Genomic DNA, 21178 nt, shown 5'->3' with positions numbered 1-21178 from the left:
AGGACATGCTTGCTGTCTGTTCACTGTACAAGCCTGGCTGGTCCCAGGGATCTGTGGAGAGGTGCCCCAGACCCTCCTACCAGCCCCTAGCCGCTGCCAAGCCTCCAAGTGGCCCCGTGGGCTCTGTGCTGTGAGAAAGGCCAGCTGTGGTTCGACCATGCCATCCTGTCTGTTCTGGCATTGTGAGTTCTTGCAAATTGCCCTTTTCAGTTGAAAAGAGACTCCAGAGAGCTCTTCAGCTGCTCAGCAGGAGACGTGGATGCTCTTGAATTAACATGGAGAAGTGGAACCTTCTATGGCTTGATGGCCAAGGCCCCCCTCTGTCTTGTCCCTCAGTCAGGCGTGGCAGGGACAGCGGGTGCCTCTCAGCGGTCCTCACAAGGACAGTCTCAGCTGAGGCTGGGTCAAAGTCACCTGTGTTCCGCATGGCTGTTGAGAAGGGTTCAAGGGATGCTGAATTGGGCTTTGCTGTTTCTAAAGGGCCAGCGGCCTTCTGACACTACAGCAGAAGGGCCTGAGTGGGTAAGAGACCCAACCCGAAGGTCTGTCATTGGTCAGCATGCACAGTGGGCCTTTATTGGGTCCAATCAGAGAGCAAGAGGCCATTGAGGGAGAGCCAGCTCTGGGCTCTCCAGTTGTGTGTGTAGTATGGACCCTCAGGGATTCCAGCAGCCCAGGCTTGCTGGGTAATTTCATGTGACCACACCTCTACCTCTTGTTCCCACCTTAGCGGGGCCATTCTGCCCAGAGCACATTGCCCACACGAATGCAACCAGCGTCTACTGAGCTATTCCCCGGCTGTAGTAAGCACTTCACAGCATTATCTCATTTCATCTCTATAAGAACCTTCTGCTGTATTACGGCCAGTGTCCCCATCTAATAAATGACAAACTAAAGGCTCAGGCTCTTGCCCAAGTTCACAGAGCTGGTAAGTAGCCAAGCGGTATTTCGATGCTGGCCTGTCTTGCCCCAAAGTCCACACTCCTTACCATATTGAACTTGACAGCTTCCCTGCTTTTGGACCAGAGTCCCTCCCCACGTGTGTGGATACAGGTGTCTGGATCTATCATTAAAGACAAATCATAGATGGACAGTAGTTAAAGTAATTTAAATGAACAGATTTTATTCAGGACCATTGCAATAGGGGAAAGGAAGCCTCAGGATAGAACCAGCTCTTTTCTGAAGCCGGCAGGGGCATTTGTAGCCATGGAGCAGGGTGGGAGGTTATGTGAATAGAAGATTAGTAAGAGAAACATCAAGGACAGGGTAGGGTGTTGGCTAACCCGACCTACCGGGATCCCCGCTGAAGGCAGGCCAGGTGATCCGATATCGCGGGAAGGGTGGTAGAGGGTGAGAAACCCAGTTAGGTACCGAGGGGACTATGGGGATTCTCACCAAACTGGCCAAGGCAGGGACTCCTACAGAAAGAAGGGTTCAGAGGTGCCTGAGTCGAGTTTGGCTGGGGAGGGAATCTTTGTCTCTAATCATTCCCACCTTGCCCTTGAAAAAGGCGGCTATGTGAAGCCCAGTGTGATCATTAAGAAACTGAGCTAAAGTGTCAGAGGTGTCCAGACTCAAATCCCACCTCCGCCACCCACGGGCAGGGTGCCTCAGTTTCCTCACCTGTAATAGGGGGATAATCGTGGACCTTGCTCTGGGCCCTGGGTGAGGGGATAAGGGGACAGCCTGACACACAATACGAATCCGCACACAGTGGCCAGAGCCTGATCACTAGACAGTGTTCCCCAAACCATGGCAGCCGGCGACCTTCGGTGTTCCTTTGCTGCCGATGTTCTGCGTGGCTGTGGGGAAGGGGACAAGGGACGCTGAATTGGGCTTTGCGGTTTCAAAGGGGCCAGCAGCTTTGTGGTCTGCTCATTGCAGAAAACGTCTTTGACTTCTGCTCTGTGTGTGTGCCAGGCAGAGAGGTGAGGACGATAAAGTCAGCTTCTCCTTCGGAGGGTCCTGGACCGCAGAGAGACACCAAGCTGAGCTTGTGTGAGTGCGTGTGTGTGTCCGTGCCAGTGGTTCTTACGTGGGGGCACTTTTGCCCCCTGGAGACATTTGACAATGTCTAGAGACACTGGTGATTGTTATAGTTGGTCGGCAGAAGCCGGGGGTGCTTCTAAACCACCTGCAATGCCCTGGACCACCCCCCCTCCACAACGAATCCCCCAGCCCAAAATGTCAGTAGTGCCGAGGCTGAGAAAGGAGCGGTGATGACTTTCAGAGACCCCAGGGTTCCAAAGCACTGGGAGGAGCCACGTGCCCGCGCCACCTTGCTTAGCCTGCCCCCTCCAGCCAGCTGCTCCCCGCCAGAGAGTCAGGCCTCCTCAGGTTTAATGGAATCCAGGCAGCTGAGGCAAATGTAAAAACAAAACACGGTGCAAACGTGTTTTTATGTAAACACAGCAGGGGGTGGCAGCCGCCTGTGGAGCAAGTACCCCGTGGCTGGCACTTCTCAGAGCAAAAATAACCCCATGTTCCTGCTCCTCGAACAGAGCAGGCAAGGAGAGGCAGGTCATGTGGGAACCCAGGTGCTCATGGGAGCTGTCCCTGCCTGGGACGAGTGGCCCCTTCCCTCCAGGTGAGCACCCTAGGGGTCCGGGGCACCAGAAGGGAGCAGGTGCTGATTCTCCTGGAAGCATCCCTGCCTTCGGGGCTCAGCCCCTGCAGCAAGAAAAAACACAGTGGGTTTAAAACCCATTTTTTAGCATAACTTACCCAGAGTAAAATTCGCCCACTGTCGTTTACAGTTCTGCTAGCCTTAGCAAATGTGTTCAGCCACGTAACCCCCACCAGAACGGAGACACACAACCGTTCCCAGAATCCCCCTTTACAGGGAATCGCTCCCCCACCTCGTCCTAGCCCCTGGTGAACACTGGTCTGTTTTCCCTGATTTTGCCCTGCATGCCATAAAAAATGGCTTCGACCACAGAAAGTTATTGCCTCGAAGTTCTGGAGGCAGGAAATCCACAACTAAGGTGTCAGGAGGGCTGGTTCCTTCTGGGGGCCGTGCGGGAAGGGTCCGTTCTGGCCTCTCTCCTTGGCTTGCCAATGGCCATCTTCTCCTTGCGTCTCCACGGTGTCTTCCCTCTGTGCCTGTCTGTATACAAAGCTCCCCTATCGGGTCACCAGTCATGCTGGATGAGGGCCCACCCTCACGACCTCGTTTTAACTGGACCGCCTCTGTTGGATATCTCCAAATAAGATCATATTCTGTGGCCCTGGGGGTTAGGACTTGCACATCAATTTGGGGGAGACACAGTTCAACCCATAAGAGCACATACCAGTCCTCTCTGGGTATTATTAGTTCATTATTGGTGTTATATGGGTCACTCATATAATTCCTACCACAACCTATGAGGGGGTGGCTGTCCACTTAACAGGTGGAAACTGAGGCTCAGAAGGGGTCCTGGATGCACCCAGTGTCCCTTGGGATTTAAATCAAGGTCCACTCCCTTCCAGGGGAGACTGTCCTGACTTCTCCAGCAATCACGTCCCCGTGGGCGTTTCCAAAGTCCGGGTCCCCACCCCAGGAGCAGCAGATCACCTGGGAGCTGGTTAGAAATGTGCAAAATCAGGCCCACCCGGGACCTGCTGACTCAGGACTCTGGGGCAGGGGGCTGGGAGGGGTGGGCACCCAGCCACTTCCAGAGGATTCCACGCAGGCTCCAGTCTTCGAACTCCCACCGCGCACCCTCCGGAAGATCACAGGGAGGTGCTGAGTTGCCTGACGTGATCCAGATCAAAAGGCCACCTCAGATCTCAGCTGGGACCTAACGCTTCAAACTCAAGTGGCTCACGGCCAACCGCTTTGTCTGGCCTCGAATGTTTCCTGTCTCTGATTCAGGAGACTTCAGGGACCATTTGCTGTGGGAGGAGCACAGAAAAGGCCCCACCTTTGTCTGATGGGGCTGGCACTTGCACTTGGATTCCTTCAGGAACGGTGTGCTCCAGACGCTCCAACGGGACTTGCTAGAAGATGCCATGTCCAAGCTGCAGTGGGCTACGGAGACGAGGCAAACACTCAAAGCGGAACATCCCCACCCCCGCCCAGGAGCACACGCTCCCTTTGGGGAGATAAACTTCTGTACCAAGAGGGAGAGCTGTCACCAAAGAGCCCGTCAGAGCCACACGGCCCTGGGTTGGAATCTTCACCTTGAGAGTGAGTCCTTGACTTGCCTGAGCTTCAGTTTCTCATCTGGATAGTGGGGAGAACAGGACCCACCTTATGAAGGTCATTGCCAACACGGAAAAAGATGCATTTCTAGGTCTGGAAGCTCGGCAAATGGAACTGTCACCGTTCATGCTTAAAACCAACACAGACCCCAGGATTTTAAAAGTCCCAAAATAAGGGTGCCATTTTCCCACAGCCATAGGCCACATCTCCTGTGTAGCCGCAGCACCTGCCATACAGTAGGTACTCAATAAATGTTTGCTGAATAAAGAGATAAAAAATCAGGCTGCCACTCCGGGCTGGGGTTGAGGGGAGAATACTGGGCTCCTGTGGACGCACTGGTGAAGTCTGTGCCAAATAAACTCTCCCCGTGGATAACTCCCCGGGTTCAGGCCAGGCTTGGTGGGCGACCGGCACTTCGTGAATGTTTGTTGAATGAATGAATGAACAAACGGACTGTCATTTGAATGGTGGGGGCCAGTTAGTGGGAGCTAGAAGAAATTTTGAAGTACTTTTTGTGTTTGTGTTTTTTGAGAGAACCTGGAGATGCCTTGAGGGTCATCCACCTGCCTCGGGCGTAGTCATGAAAATCGGGGTGGGATGAGGAAGAGAGTGAGAGACCTGGCTAGTGTCTCCATAGGTGCCCTGCTGGGCACTGGGCCTTCCACAATCAGGAGCCCTCTTCAGCCCTCCCAACCCCCCAGGATCCATGACATAATTTGCAGAACCCAGTACAAAATGAAAATGCCCCTCGTGCCCAAGTTATTATTATTAAGCTGGTCAACAGAGCATTAAATCAAGGGAGGCCATGACAAGGGTCCCACAACCTATTTACCAGATGAGGAAGCTCCCACTCAGAGACTCTGCGGATTTCACCCAGGACATGACACCTGTCCTCAGGGGCATTGGATTCGAACCTGTGAACCCTGGTGGTCCTTCAGTCCACCCCTCTGGGGTACTAGCCTTGCCGGCAAGGCTGCCCGTCACACCAGCTGAGTATGCAAGGGCTCTGACTCAGGGTCCAGTGCCTGGGCATGGAGTGTCCTGTGCAGACCGAGAGCAGCTTTCCTGTCCCCAGGCATCTGGCTGCGGCAGCCTGCAGCCCCAAGTCAGCTCCTGTCTCCCTCTCCCTCCCGCCCACCCTGCCGGATTTATTCCTGGGGACGTGTAGGTGGATGTGTGTTTATGAGTGGGGGGTGTTCATCTAAATTTAAAGACACCGTGACAGCAGCAACCTATTAATGTTGGGGCTGGCGAAGCCTCCTCTGCGAAGAATCGCAAATAAGTGGAGGGGTAAGGGTCCGCCTCTGTTCTAACTTCTGCCCAGTCCCGCCTGCCAGCCCTCTAGCGTGGGGTAACAATAGTAAGGCGCGCCCGTGGGTGCCAGACGCCTGTGGGGCACCTTGAGAAATGGCAGCCTTGTGCCCATTTCACACATCAGGGAAATGGAGGCCCAGAGAGGGGACGTGAAGGGACAGTTGAACCTGGACTCGACGTCAACACATTCCAGAAGCCACGTGCCTTCCGCCAGGCCGTGGCTACGCAGGTTGACTCACACAGGAAGTTATTAACCATGGTGCCTGTGTTGAGGCCCAGAAGTGTGCCAGCCCTGCCCTCAGCCTTTTACACACGTTACTTGTGCCCACCTCTTACCAACCCGCGTGGTGGGTGCCGTCATTCTCATCCCATTTTACAGGTGAGGAACCGGCAGCTTCTAGAGGGTGAGCAGCTTCCTTACGTTCTCTGTTAGCAAGCAGCGGAGCCAAGATTCCAACTCGAGTCTATCTGACGTCAAAACTCATGCTCTCTACACCTCTCTTTAAACACAGACACTGCGGACGAAGAAAATACAGATAAGCAAAATGAAAAAAAAAAGTCACTCCTGAGCCTCCCCCGTAAGAGGAAACGTCTCATGTACCTTGGCCTGTTTCCACCCCACTGTTTTTCTTGCTGAGGGAGGCTCCTGCTCCCGGCCACTGACCCTTGGTGTTCTGTAATTGCTGAGCAATTTAGAGGTGACTTGAAATATATAATTCATGAGCACGTCTTTGATCCTGGTCCCTGGAAGGCAGTGAGGCATGGCCGTCTCCCAGGGAGAATTTCAACCTTGACCCAGGAGGAGATGGCGTTCAGGAGCTTAGAACGGAGTTTCGGAGTCGGAGAACTCGCCGGCACTGAAGCCGGCCCTCGTGCCCGGCACAGAGTGCCGGGAGTCGGGGACCCTCACTAGGGACGTCACCGTGGAACCTTGTCAGGGCGCACTGGGATGAAATCTAGAACTGCACTGTGGAATCAGAGACGAAAACGCAAACCTGGAGTCAGACGGGTCCCAGGGCAGTGCTGAGATCCACTCATCTGCAGATTCACAAAAAAAGGGTCTGGAACAGAGTCTAGAGATGTCTGTCATTGTCACGACTGGGGAGGTGACAGTGGCCTCTACGGGGCAGAAGCCAGAGATGCTGCTTAGACACCTGGGGATGTGCAGGATGTCACTCCCACCCCCCACTCATCGGTCCCACTGCCAACAGGAAATGACCCAGTTCAAAGTGTCAGGGGTGCTGAGGTTGAGAACCCCTGGTCTGGCCCATCGAAGACATGTGCTGCTGCAGGCTATAAGAACCCATGTTCGGTCACAGCAGAAAGCTGCAGCTCTCATTTTATGGGCCACACCGAATGCGTGTAGGTGTGTGGTCCCCGGCCACCTTCTCCACGGTGTCCAGGTGGTGAGCCAAGGGATGCCGGCGGAACTCCTTAGGCCACTGAAGGACATGGTGGAGATACTACGGGGCATTGGGGACTCCTGTGCCTTCTAGAAGGGGTTTACTACCCTCAGTGCCAGCTGAGGGGCCTCAAGAGGGACCCTGGCTTGCTGAACATCTCCCTGTGAGGTGCTCCTGGGGTGTGGGGGACCTCGGAGCTCTGCACTCACCCTGCAGAGGGCAGCAGGAGGCAATGCCACAGGATATAATCAAGGTTCTGGAGGCAGACTGGCCAGGTTCAAGTCCTGCTGTGCCACACACCACCCCTGCCCTCCAGCAAGTTGACACCCCCCACCCCGCCCGCCCGCCCCTTCCTGCCTCATGTGTAAAGCGCGAGTGAAACCAGCCTGCTGAGCAGAGCCACTGGGGAGAGTCACTGACATGGTGTAAGTGGAAGGCCTGGCACACAGTAGGTGTGCACCAGATAGTAGTGTATGTGTTTTCCTTCCTTCCCAGAAAGGGCGCCAGGGTTTAAGGTTGGAGTCCAGGAGGCCCAGGTCTGGAGAGAATCACCACATGGCCAGGGAGAGTCTCTCCGCTATCCCTTTGGGCCTCAGTTTCCCCATCTGTGCATGAAGAAGCTAGCCTGGGGATGGTGAAGGGGCCAGGGGCTGGCAGCCTGTTCGAGGACACTGGGTGCCCCATGAGGGAAGAGAACTTGAACTTGTGCAGAGACCACATGTACACACAATAAATAAATGAAGTGCAAACACACACACGGGCACGGACGGGAAGGCGGGGCCCGGGTGAGGTGGAAATGGGGACAGCGGCTCTTGCTGGGGAAACTCCTGGTGGAAAATTCCTCTCTGGGAGGAGTTGCTAATGGGAGCTGTCACTGTGCCTACCCTAGAGTCCAATCTGCCGGAGTGGAGCCTGCCCGAGAGAGGCGTGTGCCCCAGGAAGAAACCTGCAGGGCAGCAGGCTGGTCCTGGACCGAGCTCAGCCCTGGTCTGGCCACGTGACCTGGGGCCACTCGTTCGGCCTCTCGGAGCCCCAGGCTCCCCGTCTGTAAGATATCACACTTGTCCTAGCTGGTTTCCGAGGGCCATGCGGACTCTTACCGTTCTATGGTGTAATAACGGTGAAAACCACAGCAACAGCTGAAACCTATTGACCCCCTTACTGGAATCCTGGTCCATGCAAGGCATTCCACATGGATGGTGGGTGTTACACTGGAGGGTCTCTGTGCCTCAGTTTCCCCTTCTGTAGAGGAGGCTGTTTTGCTAGGCAGTAGATCTCCAGGCTTCCTTCTAGTTCTTTCGTTACATGCAAGGAAGTTGTGGAGAGACCAGAGGGTGGTCTTTGAGGGTGGACGGGACAGCCCCCCCTGTGACCTGCCCCCTGAGCCTCCACTGCTGATAAAGATCAAGGTGGTGAACTCTTACGTAAAGGGCCAGGTAGTAAATATCTCAGGCTTTTCGGGCCACATGCAGGCTGCTGCTGGGCTACTCCTTATCCTCCTTCTTCATCACTCTGAGAAAATATAAAAGCCACTCTTAGCTCCAGGCCTGCAAACCCAGGCTACAGGCGGGCTCAGCCAAGGTCACGGCCCGCCGGCCCCTGGCAGAGATGAGTGGTCTCGCCTCATGTCAGTGCCCGGCATCCTGTGCAGCATCAGGTCGAGCCCCGAGCCTGTCCTTCCTGCCAGATTTCTCCCCTGGGTCCTGCCCAGAAATTAACTCTGGAGCCACGAGTGAGCCCCGCCAAGGGCCCGGACCGTGGCCTGTTCTCAGCTTCCTCAATCAACAAACATTTCTCCACAATCTCAGTTCAGCCTCTGAGAGCCCAGTGTGGCCATGGCCCACTGGGACAGGAAGGGCCCTGAGGGGCCCCCTTCTCCCCCACCTCCTCGTTGTACACGGTAGGAAAGAGCCCTGTGCAGAATCCGTAGGCCCCTGCAGGATGGGGTCCCCCACTCCGCAGCTCTCGTTCTTCCAGGCCCCGTTCTTCCAAGCCACCATTTAGGGTTTCTGAAATGCCTTCTCAGCGGGGCCTTCTGTGACCTGAAGTAGCTCCCACCTACTGTGTTCTTCTCCCTCCCTAGGGCTTTCAGACGACTGTAACGGACGTCCAGTGGGAAATGCATTTTACGTGGTCATCTGGTACACACCCATCTAAGGCAAGAGGCTCACTAAATACTACTGCCTAACGCATGTGACTCAGCAGCAGTTCACTGGTTCCCCCAGCCCTGTTCTCCGCCACTCCCTGGAGGTCTGCCCCTGTGGGTAAACATTCTGCCCAGAACCTGCAGACCCATCCATTATCTCCCCCAGACAATTAGCAACGAAGGAGGAAACCATGCAAATGTGCGCTCAGTGGCCGCAACCACGACACAGCTGCTCCTGGAGGACAGGGAGGACTTCAGATGGCTTCGTGATGGGGATCGAGGGCCTTTCCTTAGAAGTCCCTCTTGGGGGAAAGTGATGGACCTCAGGGCCGGGCTGCCAGCTGCCTAAGGGGGAGGCCAGCGGGTTGGCTGACCTGCGCCTCGGGGCCCCCCATCAACCCCTGGGCACACCCCATCCCTTCCTGCAAATCAGTCCCTCCCCCGACCCCCCCCAGCCCAGAGTTTGGATGGTTCAGAGACACTCCTCCTCCAGTGGGTTCCTGCCTTTTCAAGTATATGATGGTCCCTTTCTTCATTGTTTAGATAGACTTTACTTTTAGGGCAGTTTTAGGTTCACAGAAAAACTGGGCAGATCCGTTTGTTACAGCTGATGAACCTCTGCTGACATATTGTTATCAAATCAAGTGCATAGTTTCCATTCGTATTCACTCTTGGTGCCGGGCACCCAGTGCGTTTGGACAAGTGAACAACGGCACACACGCACCATCTAGTTTCACACGGGCTAGTTTCACTGCCCTAAAATTCCCCTGTGCCGCCCCCCCCATTTTCCCCGCCCCTCACCCCCTGGCAACCACGGATGTTTTCACTGTCTGCATAGTTTTGCCTTTTCTAGAATGACACAGAGTTGGAATCATCCAGTAAGCAGCCTTTTCAGACTGGCTTCTTTCACTTAATAGTATGCATTGAAGGTTCCTCCGTGTCTTTGCATGGCTTGAGAGCTCATTTCTTTTTCATAATGAACAATATTTCATTGTCTGGCTATCCCACAGTTTATTTGCCCATCCTCCTACCAAAGGGTCTCCGTGCTTTGGCAGGAAAAGCACCTGTGTTTTTCTCATCCAGTGCTGCCTGTTGCCCCGGAAGGCTGGTCCTGGGCTCTCCCCGAGTCAAGAGCCCAAGGTTTTTTCAGAGTCTCCGTCTTGGTCGTTCTTCTGCTCAATTGCTTTCTTTTTCTCCTCTTGCAGACTAACGTTTGCTCTTTCTTGGGGCTTGTGATGATGGCCCCTAAGACTATAGGTCCTCAGTCCGGATGACCAGCAGGGACTGGGCTGTCTCGAATCCCAATTCCATATTCTGGAAGGCAAGCACTGAGTGACTAGTTTTACATCCAAGTTCACCTGCGGCCATCCAGCAATGCCAGTGGGCAGGGTCATGGGGCACAAATGCGGCCACTGGGACCTGCCCCTGTGTGCAGGGGGTGGGGGTCACTCACCGCACAGACCTCCCCCAAATGCTTCTCCCACGTGTGCCTTGGGTAGCCTCTAATCATCACAAGTTACTGAATCTTCATCTTTTATTGAGATGAATTCTGGGCAAGCGGTGTTGTCATGAGAAGGAAGGAGACGGTTTGTTTGTTGGCCAAAGTTGGGACAGAGAATAGCAGTCTTTTGAGAAACTGTGATGCCAGGCTTAGCAGAGTGAAGGCTTGGGAGCCACGCCGCCTGGTTTGGACTCTGCTTTACGATTCCTGGCTGTGCGACCTTGCCCAAGTGACTTAACATCTCTGAATCTTGGTTTTCTCATCTGTGAAGGGGGGGCTAACAAATAAGACATCATANGGCCCTCCCCGAGTCAGGAGCCCAAGGTTTTTTCAGAGTCTCCGTCTTGGTCGTTCTTCTGCTCAATTGCTTTCTTTTCCTCCTCCTGCAGACTAACGTTTGCTCTTTCTTTGGGCTTGTGATGATGGCCTCTAAGACTATAGGTCCTCAGTCCGGATGACCAGCAGGGACTGGGCTGTCTCGAATCCCAATTCCATATTCTGGAAGGCAAGCACTGGGTGACTAGTTTTACATCCAAGTTCACCTGCGGCCGTCCAGCAATGCCAGTGGGCAGGGTCATGGGGCACAAACGCGGCCACTGGGACCTGCCCCTGTGTGCAGGGGGTGGGGGTCACTCACCGCACAGACCTCCCCCAAATGCTTCTCCCACGTGTGCCTTGGGTAGCCTCTAATCATCACAAGTTACTGAATCTTCATCTTTTATTGAGATGAATTCTGGGCAAGCGGTGTTGTCATGAGAAGGAAGGAGACGGTTTGTTTGTTGGCCAAAGTTGGGACAGAGAATAGCAGTCTTTTGAGAAACTGTGATGCCAGGCTTAGCAGAGTGAAGGCTTGGGAGCCACGCCGCCTGGTTTGGACTCTGCTTTACGATTCCTGGCTGTGCGACCTTGCCCAAGTGACTTAACATCTCTGAATCTTGGTTTTCTCATCTGTGAAGGGGGGGCTAACAAATAAGACATCATACAGGATTGTTGTCAAGATTAAATAAGTGAATATCTAGAACAGTGCCTGACACCTAGTAGGTGCTCAGTAAATACTAGCACATACAGTATTATGGTGTTACATATTTTAAACACACTTGCTCATTTCACCTGCACACCTTCCTAACGAGGCAGGGTGGGTTGGTCCTACTTTTCAGGTGAGGAAACTGAATCTCAGAGAGAGCACTTGCCGACGATCACGCAGCCGCCACGTGGCCGAGGCAGGTCCGCACTAAGAATGTCGACCACGGGATCTGGCCACTTCACCTGTTTCCTCCTGGTGGTCATTTCCACTCACTGTGGCCCGGCCTGCTTCCCTGCAATAAGGGACAATGGCCATAAAGTTTGGGCAAGAAACACTGGGGCCATTACCCAGGGAAACAAAATTTTAATATTTATTTATAATGGGCACCATATGCTCCCTCTGATTTTTTTATTTAATTACATCATGGCAGATGGCTGGGTGTTAACGGCCATTTAGCTAATGGCCCTTTGCCTTCCCATTTGTTTCCCCGAGTTTCGGAAGGGTGAATGAAAATGGATATGGATGGGAGCTGTGAGGGCTGGGTGGTGGCGGGTAAGTCCCCGACCCAGCAACAGAGAGAAGCAAGCACGGGGGTCCTGGGGACCCTCCCCAGGCGGCGTGGGAGGGTGCATGAGGACACACATCACATGGTTAGGAGCCCGTGTGCACACGCAAATATGCAGCGTCTGGGACACCATGATCCCGCCATTTGGACCCAGGAGATAAGTCTCTATGTACACAAGTACCCGCGGCAGCTTTGCAAAGACTGACCACAAACCGAGAGAACAATATGGCAGAGCCCACACACCATGTGGAGGAGCGAAATTCTTCCCCAGGGTTAGTTGGGGAATTCACAAAATTCTGGACTCCTAAAGACTGTGGGTGAAAGCCACTGGGTAGCTATTGATAATGGTATTTCTCAGACGATATTATCCCTTCTTTCACTTGCCAAGGGGCTGGTCCAGGATCGAGAAGGATGAGAAGGGACTTTGATTAGAGGTGAGGCGAGGTGGTTCACCTACCTAGAGAAGGGTCTGGGGGATGGCGCCCCCTGTGTACAAGCTTCAGAAGGACCCCTGAGTTGAGGCTGGGATTTAACTGAGAGACAGCGGGGGAGAGAGGGTGCTGGGTGTCCTGGCTGTTGCTCCGTGACCTCAAGGCCAAGACATCTCTACACTCGAATTAGTGCTCCACTTCTTGCTGGCTGTGCACGTACACAAATTACGTAATCTCTAGGAGCCTTAGATTCCTCGTCTGTAAAGTGGGTACAGATGGGCCTACATCTTATCGGTGTTGAGAGATCCCGTCTCCCTCCCCAGGAATCAGGACGATGATCTACATACAGGGTTCCTTACACACCAAGGAGACCAGAAAAACTTCACACATCTAATGATGCGAACAAGGCTGAACAAATCCTAGTATCTGCCCAAGTCATCAGCATCATCTATTCGCCACTTATTTAGAAAGGGGGAGAGCACACTGGCCCCTTTCCTTCCCCGAGTCGGGAAGGGAGACAAGGAAGGAGGAAACCAATAAGGCTGTCAAGTCAGCTCCCACGGAGGGTGACGGAGGCTGAGTCCCTCCGGGGAAGCTCAGGGAGCCCCAGGGTAAATGCAGCCTCTGAGTTAGTCTGGGGGAGGCGTGAGCGGGCTGGGGAATGTACACACCAGCTGGCCTTGGCCATGGACTGAGGCCGCCTTCATATGGCATCGGGAAGTTAACCCTGGTGTGTGTGGGGTGGGGGTGGGGGGAGGGCGGGGCACGCACAGCACTCACTACGGATCTACAGGGCTCACAGAAATGGAAAGGCCTGGCCACATTAAGTATTGACGTGGCTTTGCGACAACAGGCTCCTAAAGGGAGTCATCGCCGCAGCCACCCTGGAAAACAAGCCAGCATTTGGGAGGACGGTCCTAAGACGCACACACAGGAGGACCTGGCCATTCCACTCCTGGGTATGTACACACCCTGCGTTATCCTGTGCGTGTGCTGGAGACAGGCTTACAGCGACTAGTGAGGGACGGATCCCATTCCACCCAAACCGAGAAGGAACATCCTTCCACCAGAATAAAGGAGCACTGGGCAGGCAAAACCACATATGTTCTCCACAAATTACTATCCAAAAAAGTAACACTGAAGTGGCATTTCCATATAATAACTCACTTAGTCCTCACACCAACCCTGTAAATGCTATTATTTCCCCATTCTATGGGTGGGGAAACTGAGGGACAGAGCGATTACCAGCTACCTCAAAGGGTTCCAGTGAGGATTAAATGGCTCAGTGGAAATAAGATGCTCAGCACAGTGCCTGGCACATACTAAACGCTTGGCAATCCCGGTGACTTCTGATGTTTTTATCATTGGACCACGACTGCACTTGCTCCTCTGGCCAGGGCCCCCGTTGCCTCGGAGACCCCTCTCTGGCTCTCCCAGCTAGAACTGCAAAGCTATCAAACCTGCTTCCTCAGTAGCTACTTCTTGGCCCAGCATGGATGGCCAGGGGTCAGCTGGTCCGGAGCCTCTGCCCTCAGGTAGAGTTCAGGGGACTGTGGAGGGAGGGCTGGCCTCCTGCCCAGCCTCGCGGGCTTCCAGCCAGATCTGCCTGCCCTGGAATGTGGAGGCAGAAGCACTGTGGCTCCTTTCAGGGGAGGGAGGGCGGGGCCTGCTGCGCCTTCTGTTTTCCCTTCCCGCAGGGCCGCTCTGCCCGCCACTCATTTTCTCGGCAGCACCACGGCAGAGGTTCATTGCAGCGCTAAAAATAGGCTGCGTTCAGACACTCCGAGGCTCCGCCTGGAAACCCGGACTGCAGTAACCAAACGCCACTGCCCCCGAGAAGGGGGCCCCTGGGCCTCTTGGCCTTGTAGAATCTCCTGCTAGCCCCCAGAGAGAAGCAAGCTGGGCGTCATCTGCCACAGTCACCAGATAGGGAAACTGAGGCTCAGATGACAGCCAGCTCTTAGCAAGCAGCAACTCCATCCAGGTTTATGGACCCTCCCACTGACTCCACCCCAAAGCCCCAGGAGGCATATTCTGTGGTCAACCCCCACTTTATGGAGAGAAAACCGCAGCTCCGAGAGGCTGTGGCCCAGGCCAGGGCCTTGTGGCCACAAGTGACAGGAGAGGACGCGGGTGCGGTTACGGCTTCCTACATGTATCGAGCAAACGGAGACCGGGAGGCCAGGGGCTTGTGGAAGGCTAACGGGAGACCCCACCTTAGTCTGTGGCTTGGGGAGAAACTCATACCTGCCTCCCAAGTGGCCAGGAGGCAGGAGTTTGTAGAAATGTGTTTGTAAAACCCTGAAACAGTGTCTGGCGTAGAGTAGGTTCAACAAGTGGCAGAGAGCTTTATTTTCCCCAGCTCTTTGGGGAAGAATTTCTGTCTGGAGAGAGAAAGGACAGACTTGTGTGGGGAGAGAATGAAGGATGGACATGAGAGACAGAGAAGACTTTGGGGTTCCTTTGAGGAGGTAAGACGATGGCTCAGCAAGGGCCCCCAAACCCCCGCACCAACCAGAGCTGAGGAAGGCTCTTGCCTCCACGGAGTTCCAGATGGACAGTTCTCCCAGGCTGTCCCCGGTGTCCTGGCACATGGCACGGAGCCATGGTTGTAAGGTCAAGGCCCGGTGGGGAGGCCAGTCCCCTGACTCTTTGCCTTCATCTGCTCCACCAGTGTTTGCTGGGGACCCACAGCACGCCACAGGCCGAGGCTAATGCAGTGAGGGAGCGGATGCAGTCCCACCCCTGTGGGGCTCAGATTCCAGGGTGCTCTCCCTCCAGATGTGCCCCCCCAGCACTAGCAGGACGGTGTGGGAGGCTCATCCAGCGCCCCCTTCCCTGCAGGGGCCCCCTCCTCACAGCCCTTCCCTAGGAGGGCCCCCTTCCCTCCCCACATCACCAAAGCCTCAGTCTCTTTGTGTTCCCTGCCAGTTCCTAATGAGCTCGTTATCCTCTTAAAACCCATTTGGCACCCACTTAGAGAAAAGATGTGTTGAAATAGGAAAGAATGAGAAGGGAACAACAAAAGGGGACTAGACCCAAAAATATCCTCAGAGAGACAAAAAGACAGAGAATACAGCAGCCGAAATTGTTGCCGCCTCCGCGGCAGCCATGCGCTCTGTAGACTGCTCACTGATTTCATAGTGTGCTCATGGGGGAGGGGGCTTTCTTGAGCACCTACTATGTGCCGGGCACTCTTCCTGCAATTTTTTTATCCTCACCTAAGGACATGTTTATTGGGTTTTTGTTTGTTTGTTTTTTAGAGAGAGATGGGAAGGGGGGGGGGGGAGAGAAACCTCAGTGTGAAACAGAAACACTGATCAGTTGCCTCTTGTATGTACCCCGACCCGACTGGGGACTGAACCCACCATCTTCGGGTCTATAGGGTGACATTTCAACCAACTGAGCCATGCCAGCCAGGCCTCTTTCTGCAACTTTTCATTCAATCCTCCCAGCAATATACTTCTGGGGTATCAAGATGCTTATGTTTACTTTATAGCTGAGGCACCTCAGTTGGTGCAAGGAGGTGTCTTGTCCCAGTCACACAGCTGGCGGGTGGGAGGGGCAGGATTTGAACCCAGGCCGCGGCCTGCCTCCAGAGTCCACACTCTTGCCTGAGTACCGCTGGAGGGTGGGTGACCCCCTGCCCATCCCCGGGAGGGCTGCTGGCCTCTTCTCGTCCCGGCCCAGTGGCAAAGCGAGCTGGCGTGTTCTTGCACACGGGCTGCCATGGAGCACCACCTCCTACTGGAGGCCTTCCAGCTAATTAGAAACTGGTCTTCCCACCGTGACGGTGGGACCAGGAAACTTCCCTGGACCCCCACGTGCACTATTAGAGCACAGTTCGGACCCCAGAGCTTGGCGTCTGAGGCTCCCCACAGTCCGGCCCTGCCCACCACCCAACTGTGTCCCCACCACACCCTGAGCTCCTTGGTCCTTCCACCACGGTGACCTGCCTTCCACGTGTGATGTGCTTCCTCCCTGGGGCGACCTTCTGCTCTTCCTTCTGCCCAAAACTGACCCCTCTTGAGACACCTGCCAGCGTAAAGGCCCTTACTTTTCAGACCCTTGCCGTCCTGGGCTCCCGCATTCCGGGACTTCTCACCCCCGGGGTCCACAAACCTCCTGACATCGTAAACCCAAGTCTGGGAGCTTATGGACTAGGGCTCTTTTCTGAGCATGTGTCTTTAATTTTCATCAGATTCTCAAGGGGATACGAGACCAGGCGAGATGCAAGGTTAGGAATACAATCTGCGAAGTCCAGTGACCCTGGGTTCACAGCCCAGCAGCCGCTCAACCAACTGTGTGACCCTGGACAAGTTACTTGACCTCTCCTCTCTAGAACTGAGACAGATCTCCCTCATAGAATTGTTATGAGGATGCAACCAGAGAACTGTGTGTTTAGAGCGATGTCTAGCACATAGTAAATACGCAACAAACATGAGTTATTAATATTAATTGCTGTTCTATCTCTTATACATACATCCACTACAGGGTTTATCACTATCTCGTACAACGATTTAGTATAGTGATTATTTAAATTGCTGTCTCCCAGAGTACGCTCCGAATGCTCTGAAAGCAGGGACCCTGAATTATTTATTTCTGCATCCCAGGCAAACACACAGTAGGCAAGAAACACATGTTGCTAAATGAATGGAAGGATGGGCCGATGAATGGGTAGGTGGAGTCAGAGGGGTGGATGGACTGTTACAGTTCAGATGGATGGATGGGTGGACAGCCTGTGACTTACTGGATGGATGGGTAGGTGGACTGATGGATGGATTAAAGAATGACGCCTAGGTGGATGGATCAATGGATAGAACAGAGAGTTAGACCCCACAGGAGCACAGCTTGGGGGGCTGTTCTGTTCACACTGATCTATTCTGACTGCCCGGAACAATAGCTGGTACATTGTAGGTGCTCAGTACTTACTTCCTGAGTGAATGGGAAGGCAGATGGAGCACCGGCGGACTCCACCTTGAACCACAGTTACACGCCCTTGCTACTGTCTGGATTAGGAGGGGCTGAGAATCAGTCCGGTGGCCCATTGGCTAACAGTGGAATCCCTGTATTGACCAAGGTTGTCACGAGGCCCCCTGCTGGCGGTAACGTGAAAGAATATCAGCCAGTGGGAGTCTTCTGTTTTCGCATTTCCGTTCTATTTTTCTCCTGGTGATGATCCTGAACCTTTACTCTGCTTTACAGAGAATCACTGCTTTACAGTGATTCTCAAACCTCGGTGCTCATTACCATCACCCAAGGGCACCTCCTTACACCTCTAGGTTTCCCCTCAACCAGAGATTCTGGTCGGAGAAGTCAGGAATCTTTAACCAGGTGACTCTGAATCCGATGCTTCTCAGGCCACACTCTGAGGGACCCTGTCGAAGGTTGAGCCACCGCTGGTCACTGGGAGGGACTGCTGCAGGGACATCTCTGAATTCCCCAGTGAAGTCCAGACCATGTGGGGAAAAGACGGACTCAAAAAGGCAGCGGTGAAGAGCGATGGTTTTGCCTGGGGACCATCCTGGGTTCAAATCCCAATGCCACCACTCACCATCTGTGGCCTCAGTTTCTTCATAGGTAAAATGGGGCAACAGTTACCTCCCAGAGGAAACTGGGGGAGAATAAATGAGATGATTCAAGCAGAGGGCTTGTCACAACACAAGGCATACTTGTAGTGCACGAATACATTGCTCAGCGATCCTGGCTTCCTTTTCTTCCCTGGATAAAGGAGCAGGGCTGGATCTGATCTCCTCCTAATATGTGAGCCCCGTGAGGGAAGGGACCCTGTCTCTCTCACTCACAGCTTTCTCTCCAGCCCTCAGGACAGTGCCTGCTACATACAGTAGCTGCTCACTAAAGCTTTGTTAGGAAAAAAAAATGAATGAACTTGATCTGGTTCCAGTGTCCATCTGGTCCAGCGGACAGTTCGGCAAGGACCCAGGAAGTACTTTTCGGGTGCTAGGGAACCCACGAACCAGTGTGTGCTCGACAAAGATGTAGGAAGTGTGGGGCACAGGAACTTGTGCTTGCCGAAGGTAAAGCTTGTCCCCAGACGAGCGCCCAGCAGGATTCAAGCCTCCAAACTCCCCACGCCATTTGAAGGGAAAGGCAGGTATTCTGCACTGGGCTTCTGTCCAGCACTGCTGGGTGTTTTTTCAGGCCATTGGTTTACTCCCTTCTCTGCACTCTGCGTCGCCCCTTGAAAATGTTCCAGAACCTTCCAGCCATGACCTCTGTGAGGAAGCTTCTCACACTTGTGTCTCTGCTGTTTTGCAGGTGGCAGCCCTGAGCCCTAATGCATGACCGGATGGAAGCCCGCCGGCTTCTGCTTCCAGGAGGTGGACACGCCGATCTCAGTCCCCCGCCGGGAGAGAAGCCAGAACGGGCCTCCGGGAAGTAATCCAGCCGGACGGGCCCCAGGGGCCGAGGGAAGGCAAGAAGGGTGCTGCAGCGGCAGGGCCTGCAGAGTCCTCCAGTGTATCTTTTCAGAGTTCTTTGGGAACTTTCCGAGGCGAGGAACAAGATGTAGGAAAATGGGACCTACTCCTGGGTGTCCCAGGCCTCAGAACTCCTTTTGTGACCTAACGAAGCTCACCTTGACCTCCGGACAGCTGGGGAGCTCTGCCCTCGCTTCTCTCTGCCTAGGCCAAGTGCTAGACTTGCCCTCCAGCTCTGGTCCTGGCCATCACCTTCACAGACGGAAGACTCCTGCAGACAGGGGGTCCATCTCTAAGGGGAGCTAGGGAACGGAGGCCCCCCTGTCCCCTCCCTGTGTGCCCCCTCCAGCTAAGTCCCAGCACGCCAGTCCGGAATGATCCGGCTATGGCCAAGCTCTGGTTCAAGTTCCAGCGGTACTTCCGCCGGAAACCTGTGCGCTTCTTTACCTTTCTGGTGCTCTACCTGACGGCAGGGAGCCTCGTCTTCCTCCACTCTGGCTTTGTGGGCCAGCCCGCCGTGTCCCAAAACCAGGCCAACCCGGCCGCGGGAGCCCCAGCTGAGGGCGCCGAGCTGCCCTTCCTGGGCGACTTGCATCTGGGCAGAGGCTTCCGGGACACGGGCGAAGCCTCGAGCATCGCCCGCAGATACGGACCCTGGTTCAAGGGCAAAGATGGAAGTGAGAGAGCCAAGCTGGGCGACTACGGAGGAGGAGCGTGGAGCCGAGCCCTCAAGGGGCGGGTTGTCCGGGAGAAGGAGGAGGAGCGAGGTAAGTGAGAGGCGTGGCTTCCTCGAAGGGAGCAGGGGTGATAATAATTATTCCAGCCAACGGTTTTCAGTGCTTTAGAGGAACCAACCAGCAAATAGTTACAGCTGTAGACACACAGTAGGTTTCATTATCACCCCCATTTCAAAGGAGAAAACTGGCACTCAGATTTAAGCAGCTTGCCCAAGGTCATGCAGCCTGCAAACTGGTAAGCATGGATTTGAACCTCACATCTGTCGGAGTGCAGAGTCTGACTCTGCCCTGCAGCCGTTTCCAGCCCGAGTTAAACACGCAGGAAAATAAAAGCTGGCATCTATGCGGCACTTACAATGTGCCAGGTGCCGTTCCAGGCACTTTCTGTTGAATTGTGTCCACCACCCTTTGTTGAAGGTGCTGCTATTCCCATTGTGAAGATGGGGACACTGAGGCACCAAGAGCCCAAGGTTGACAGCTGGCACATGGCAGAGCTTCTGCTCCACCTCCCTGCCTCTGAACACCCCCTGCTGCCTCCCTTGGGGATGGCACTTGGGGGACAGCATTGTCGTGGGCACATGTCCTTGCATTTTCTTAACCTTTCAGAGTCAAAAAGGGCTTGTCTTTGTGTTAGCTTATTTGACTTTCACTACACTCCATGGACTTGAGCAAGGCATGTCATCCTAGGCCCAGCTAACAGATGTGGAAACTGAGGCCTGAAAAAGTGAAGACAGTTGCTCAAGGCCACGCGACCGCAAAGTGGCAGCGCTGGAGTTGAGACCAGCTCGGTCTGGCCTGAAAGTTGGGCCCGAGGGCTGTCCCGAGTCCACTGACATCTGCCTGTGTGACCAGCACATGGGCGGGGGACCCCAGCCTGTCTCCTGCAGTTCATGAGATTAACATGAATGGACATTTCCAGAGTCTGGGCCAGATGGCTTGGGAAGACCCACCACCAATCAGGACAGAAGGAAAACCTCCTGAGCCTCAGGGCTCCCTGCCACACGTCACTCTTCTGCTGTGATGCAACTCATTTCATGGCAAACCCCTTCTCCCACCGTGGAGAGAAGCAGGGCTAACAGAGGGGACTCATCCTGGGGAGCATGTTCACCAGCCTCAGCCCCGCCTTGCACCTGGCTCAGGAGCCGTCCACAAGCTCTTGCTGCCGCCCCCAGGAATCGCCAAGAATTCGGCCACTTCCAGAACCCAGTGTTCATAGGGAGGTGACAGCGGGGTGGGCAGTGGCAGAACGTATTAGAGGACTTCGATTCATACTCCAGCTCCCCCACAGCCAGCCCTGTGGCCCAGGCAAGTGGCTTTACCTCATCCGGCCTCAGTTTTGTCATCTGTGAAATGGAAAGAGTGACTCTTCCCTCCCGGAGTCTCCTGCAAGTTCAGGAAGACAGTGGTTAGGCAAATACCTAGCACGATGCCTGC

The 21178-nt window shown here is 54.4% G+C and overlaps 1 protein-coding gene across 1 annotated transcript in view; it reads left to right on the top strand.

The window, feature by feature from the left end:
• WSCD2 (WSC domain sialate O sulfotransferase 2) overlaps positions 1-21178 on the top strand; it is a 94698-nt gene that overhangs the window by 32692 nt on the left and 40828 nt on the right. Inside the window, exon 2 of the mRNA XM_037052359.1 lies at positions 18847-19774. Coding sequence (XP_036908254.1) covers positions 19393-19774 — 382 coding nt within the window. The 5' untranslated portion in view covers positions 18847-19392. The remainder of the gene's footprint in view (positions 1-18846; positions 19775-21178) is intronic.

Source organism: Sturnira hondurensis, unplaced genomic scaffold (genome assembly GCF_014824575.4).
Source record: "Sturnira hondurensis isolate 20B ecotype Veracruz unplaced genomic scaffold, ASM1482457v3 Scaffold0007406, whole genome shotgun sequence".
NCBI classification, from domain to species: Eukaryota; Metazoa; Chordata; class Mammalia; order Chiroptera; family Phyllostomidae; genus Sturnira; species Sturnira hondurensis.
Note: the sequence above shows the minus strand (reverse complement) of the source record. Positions and strands in the feature narration are given on the sequence as shown.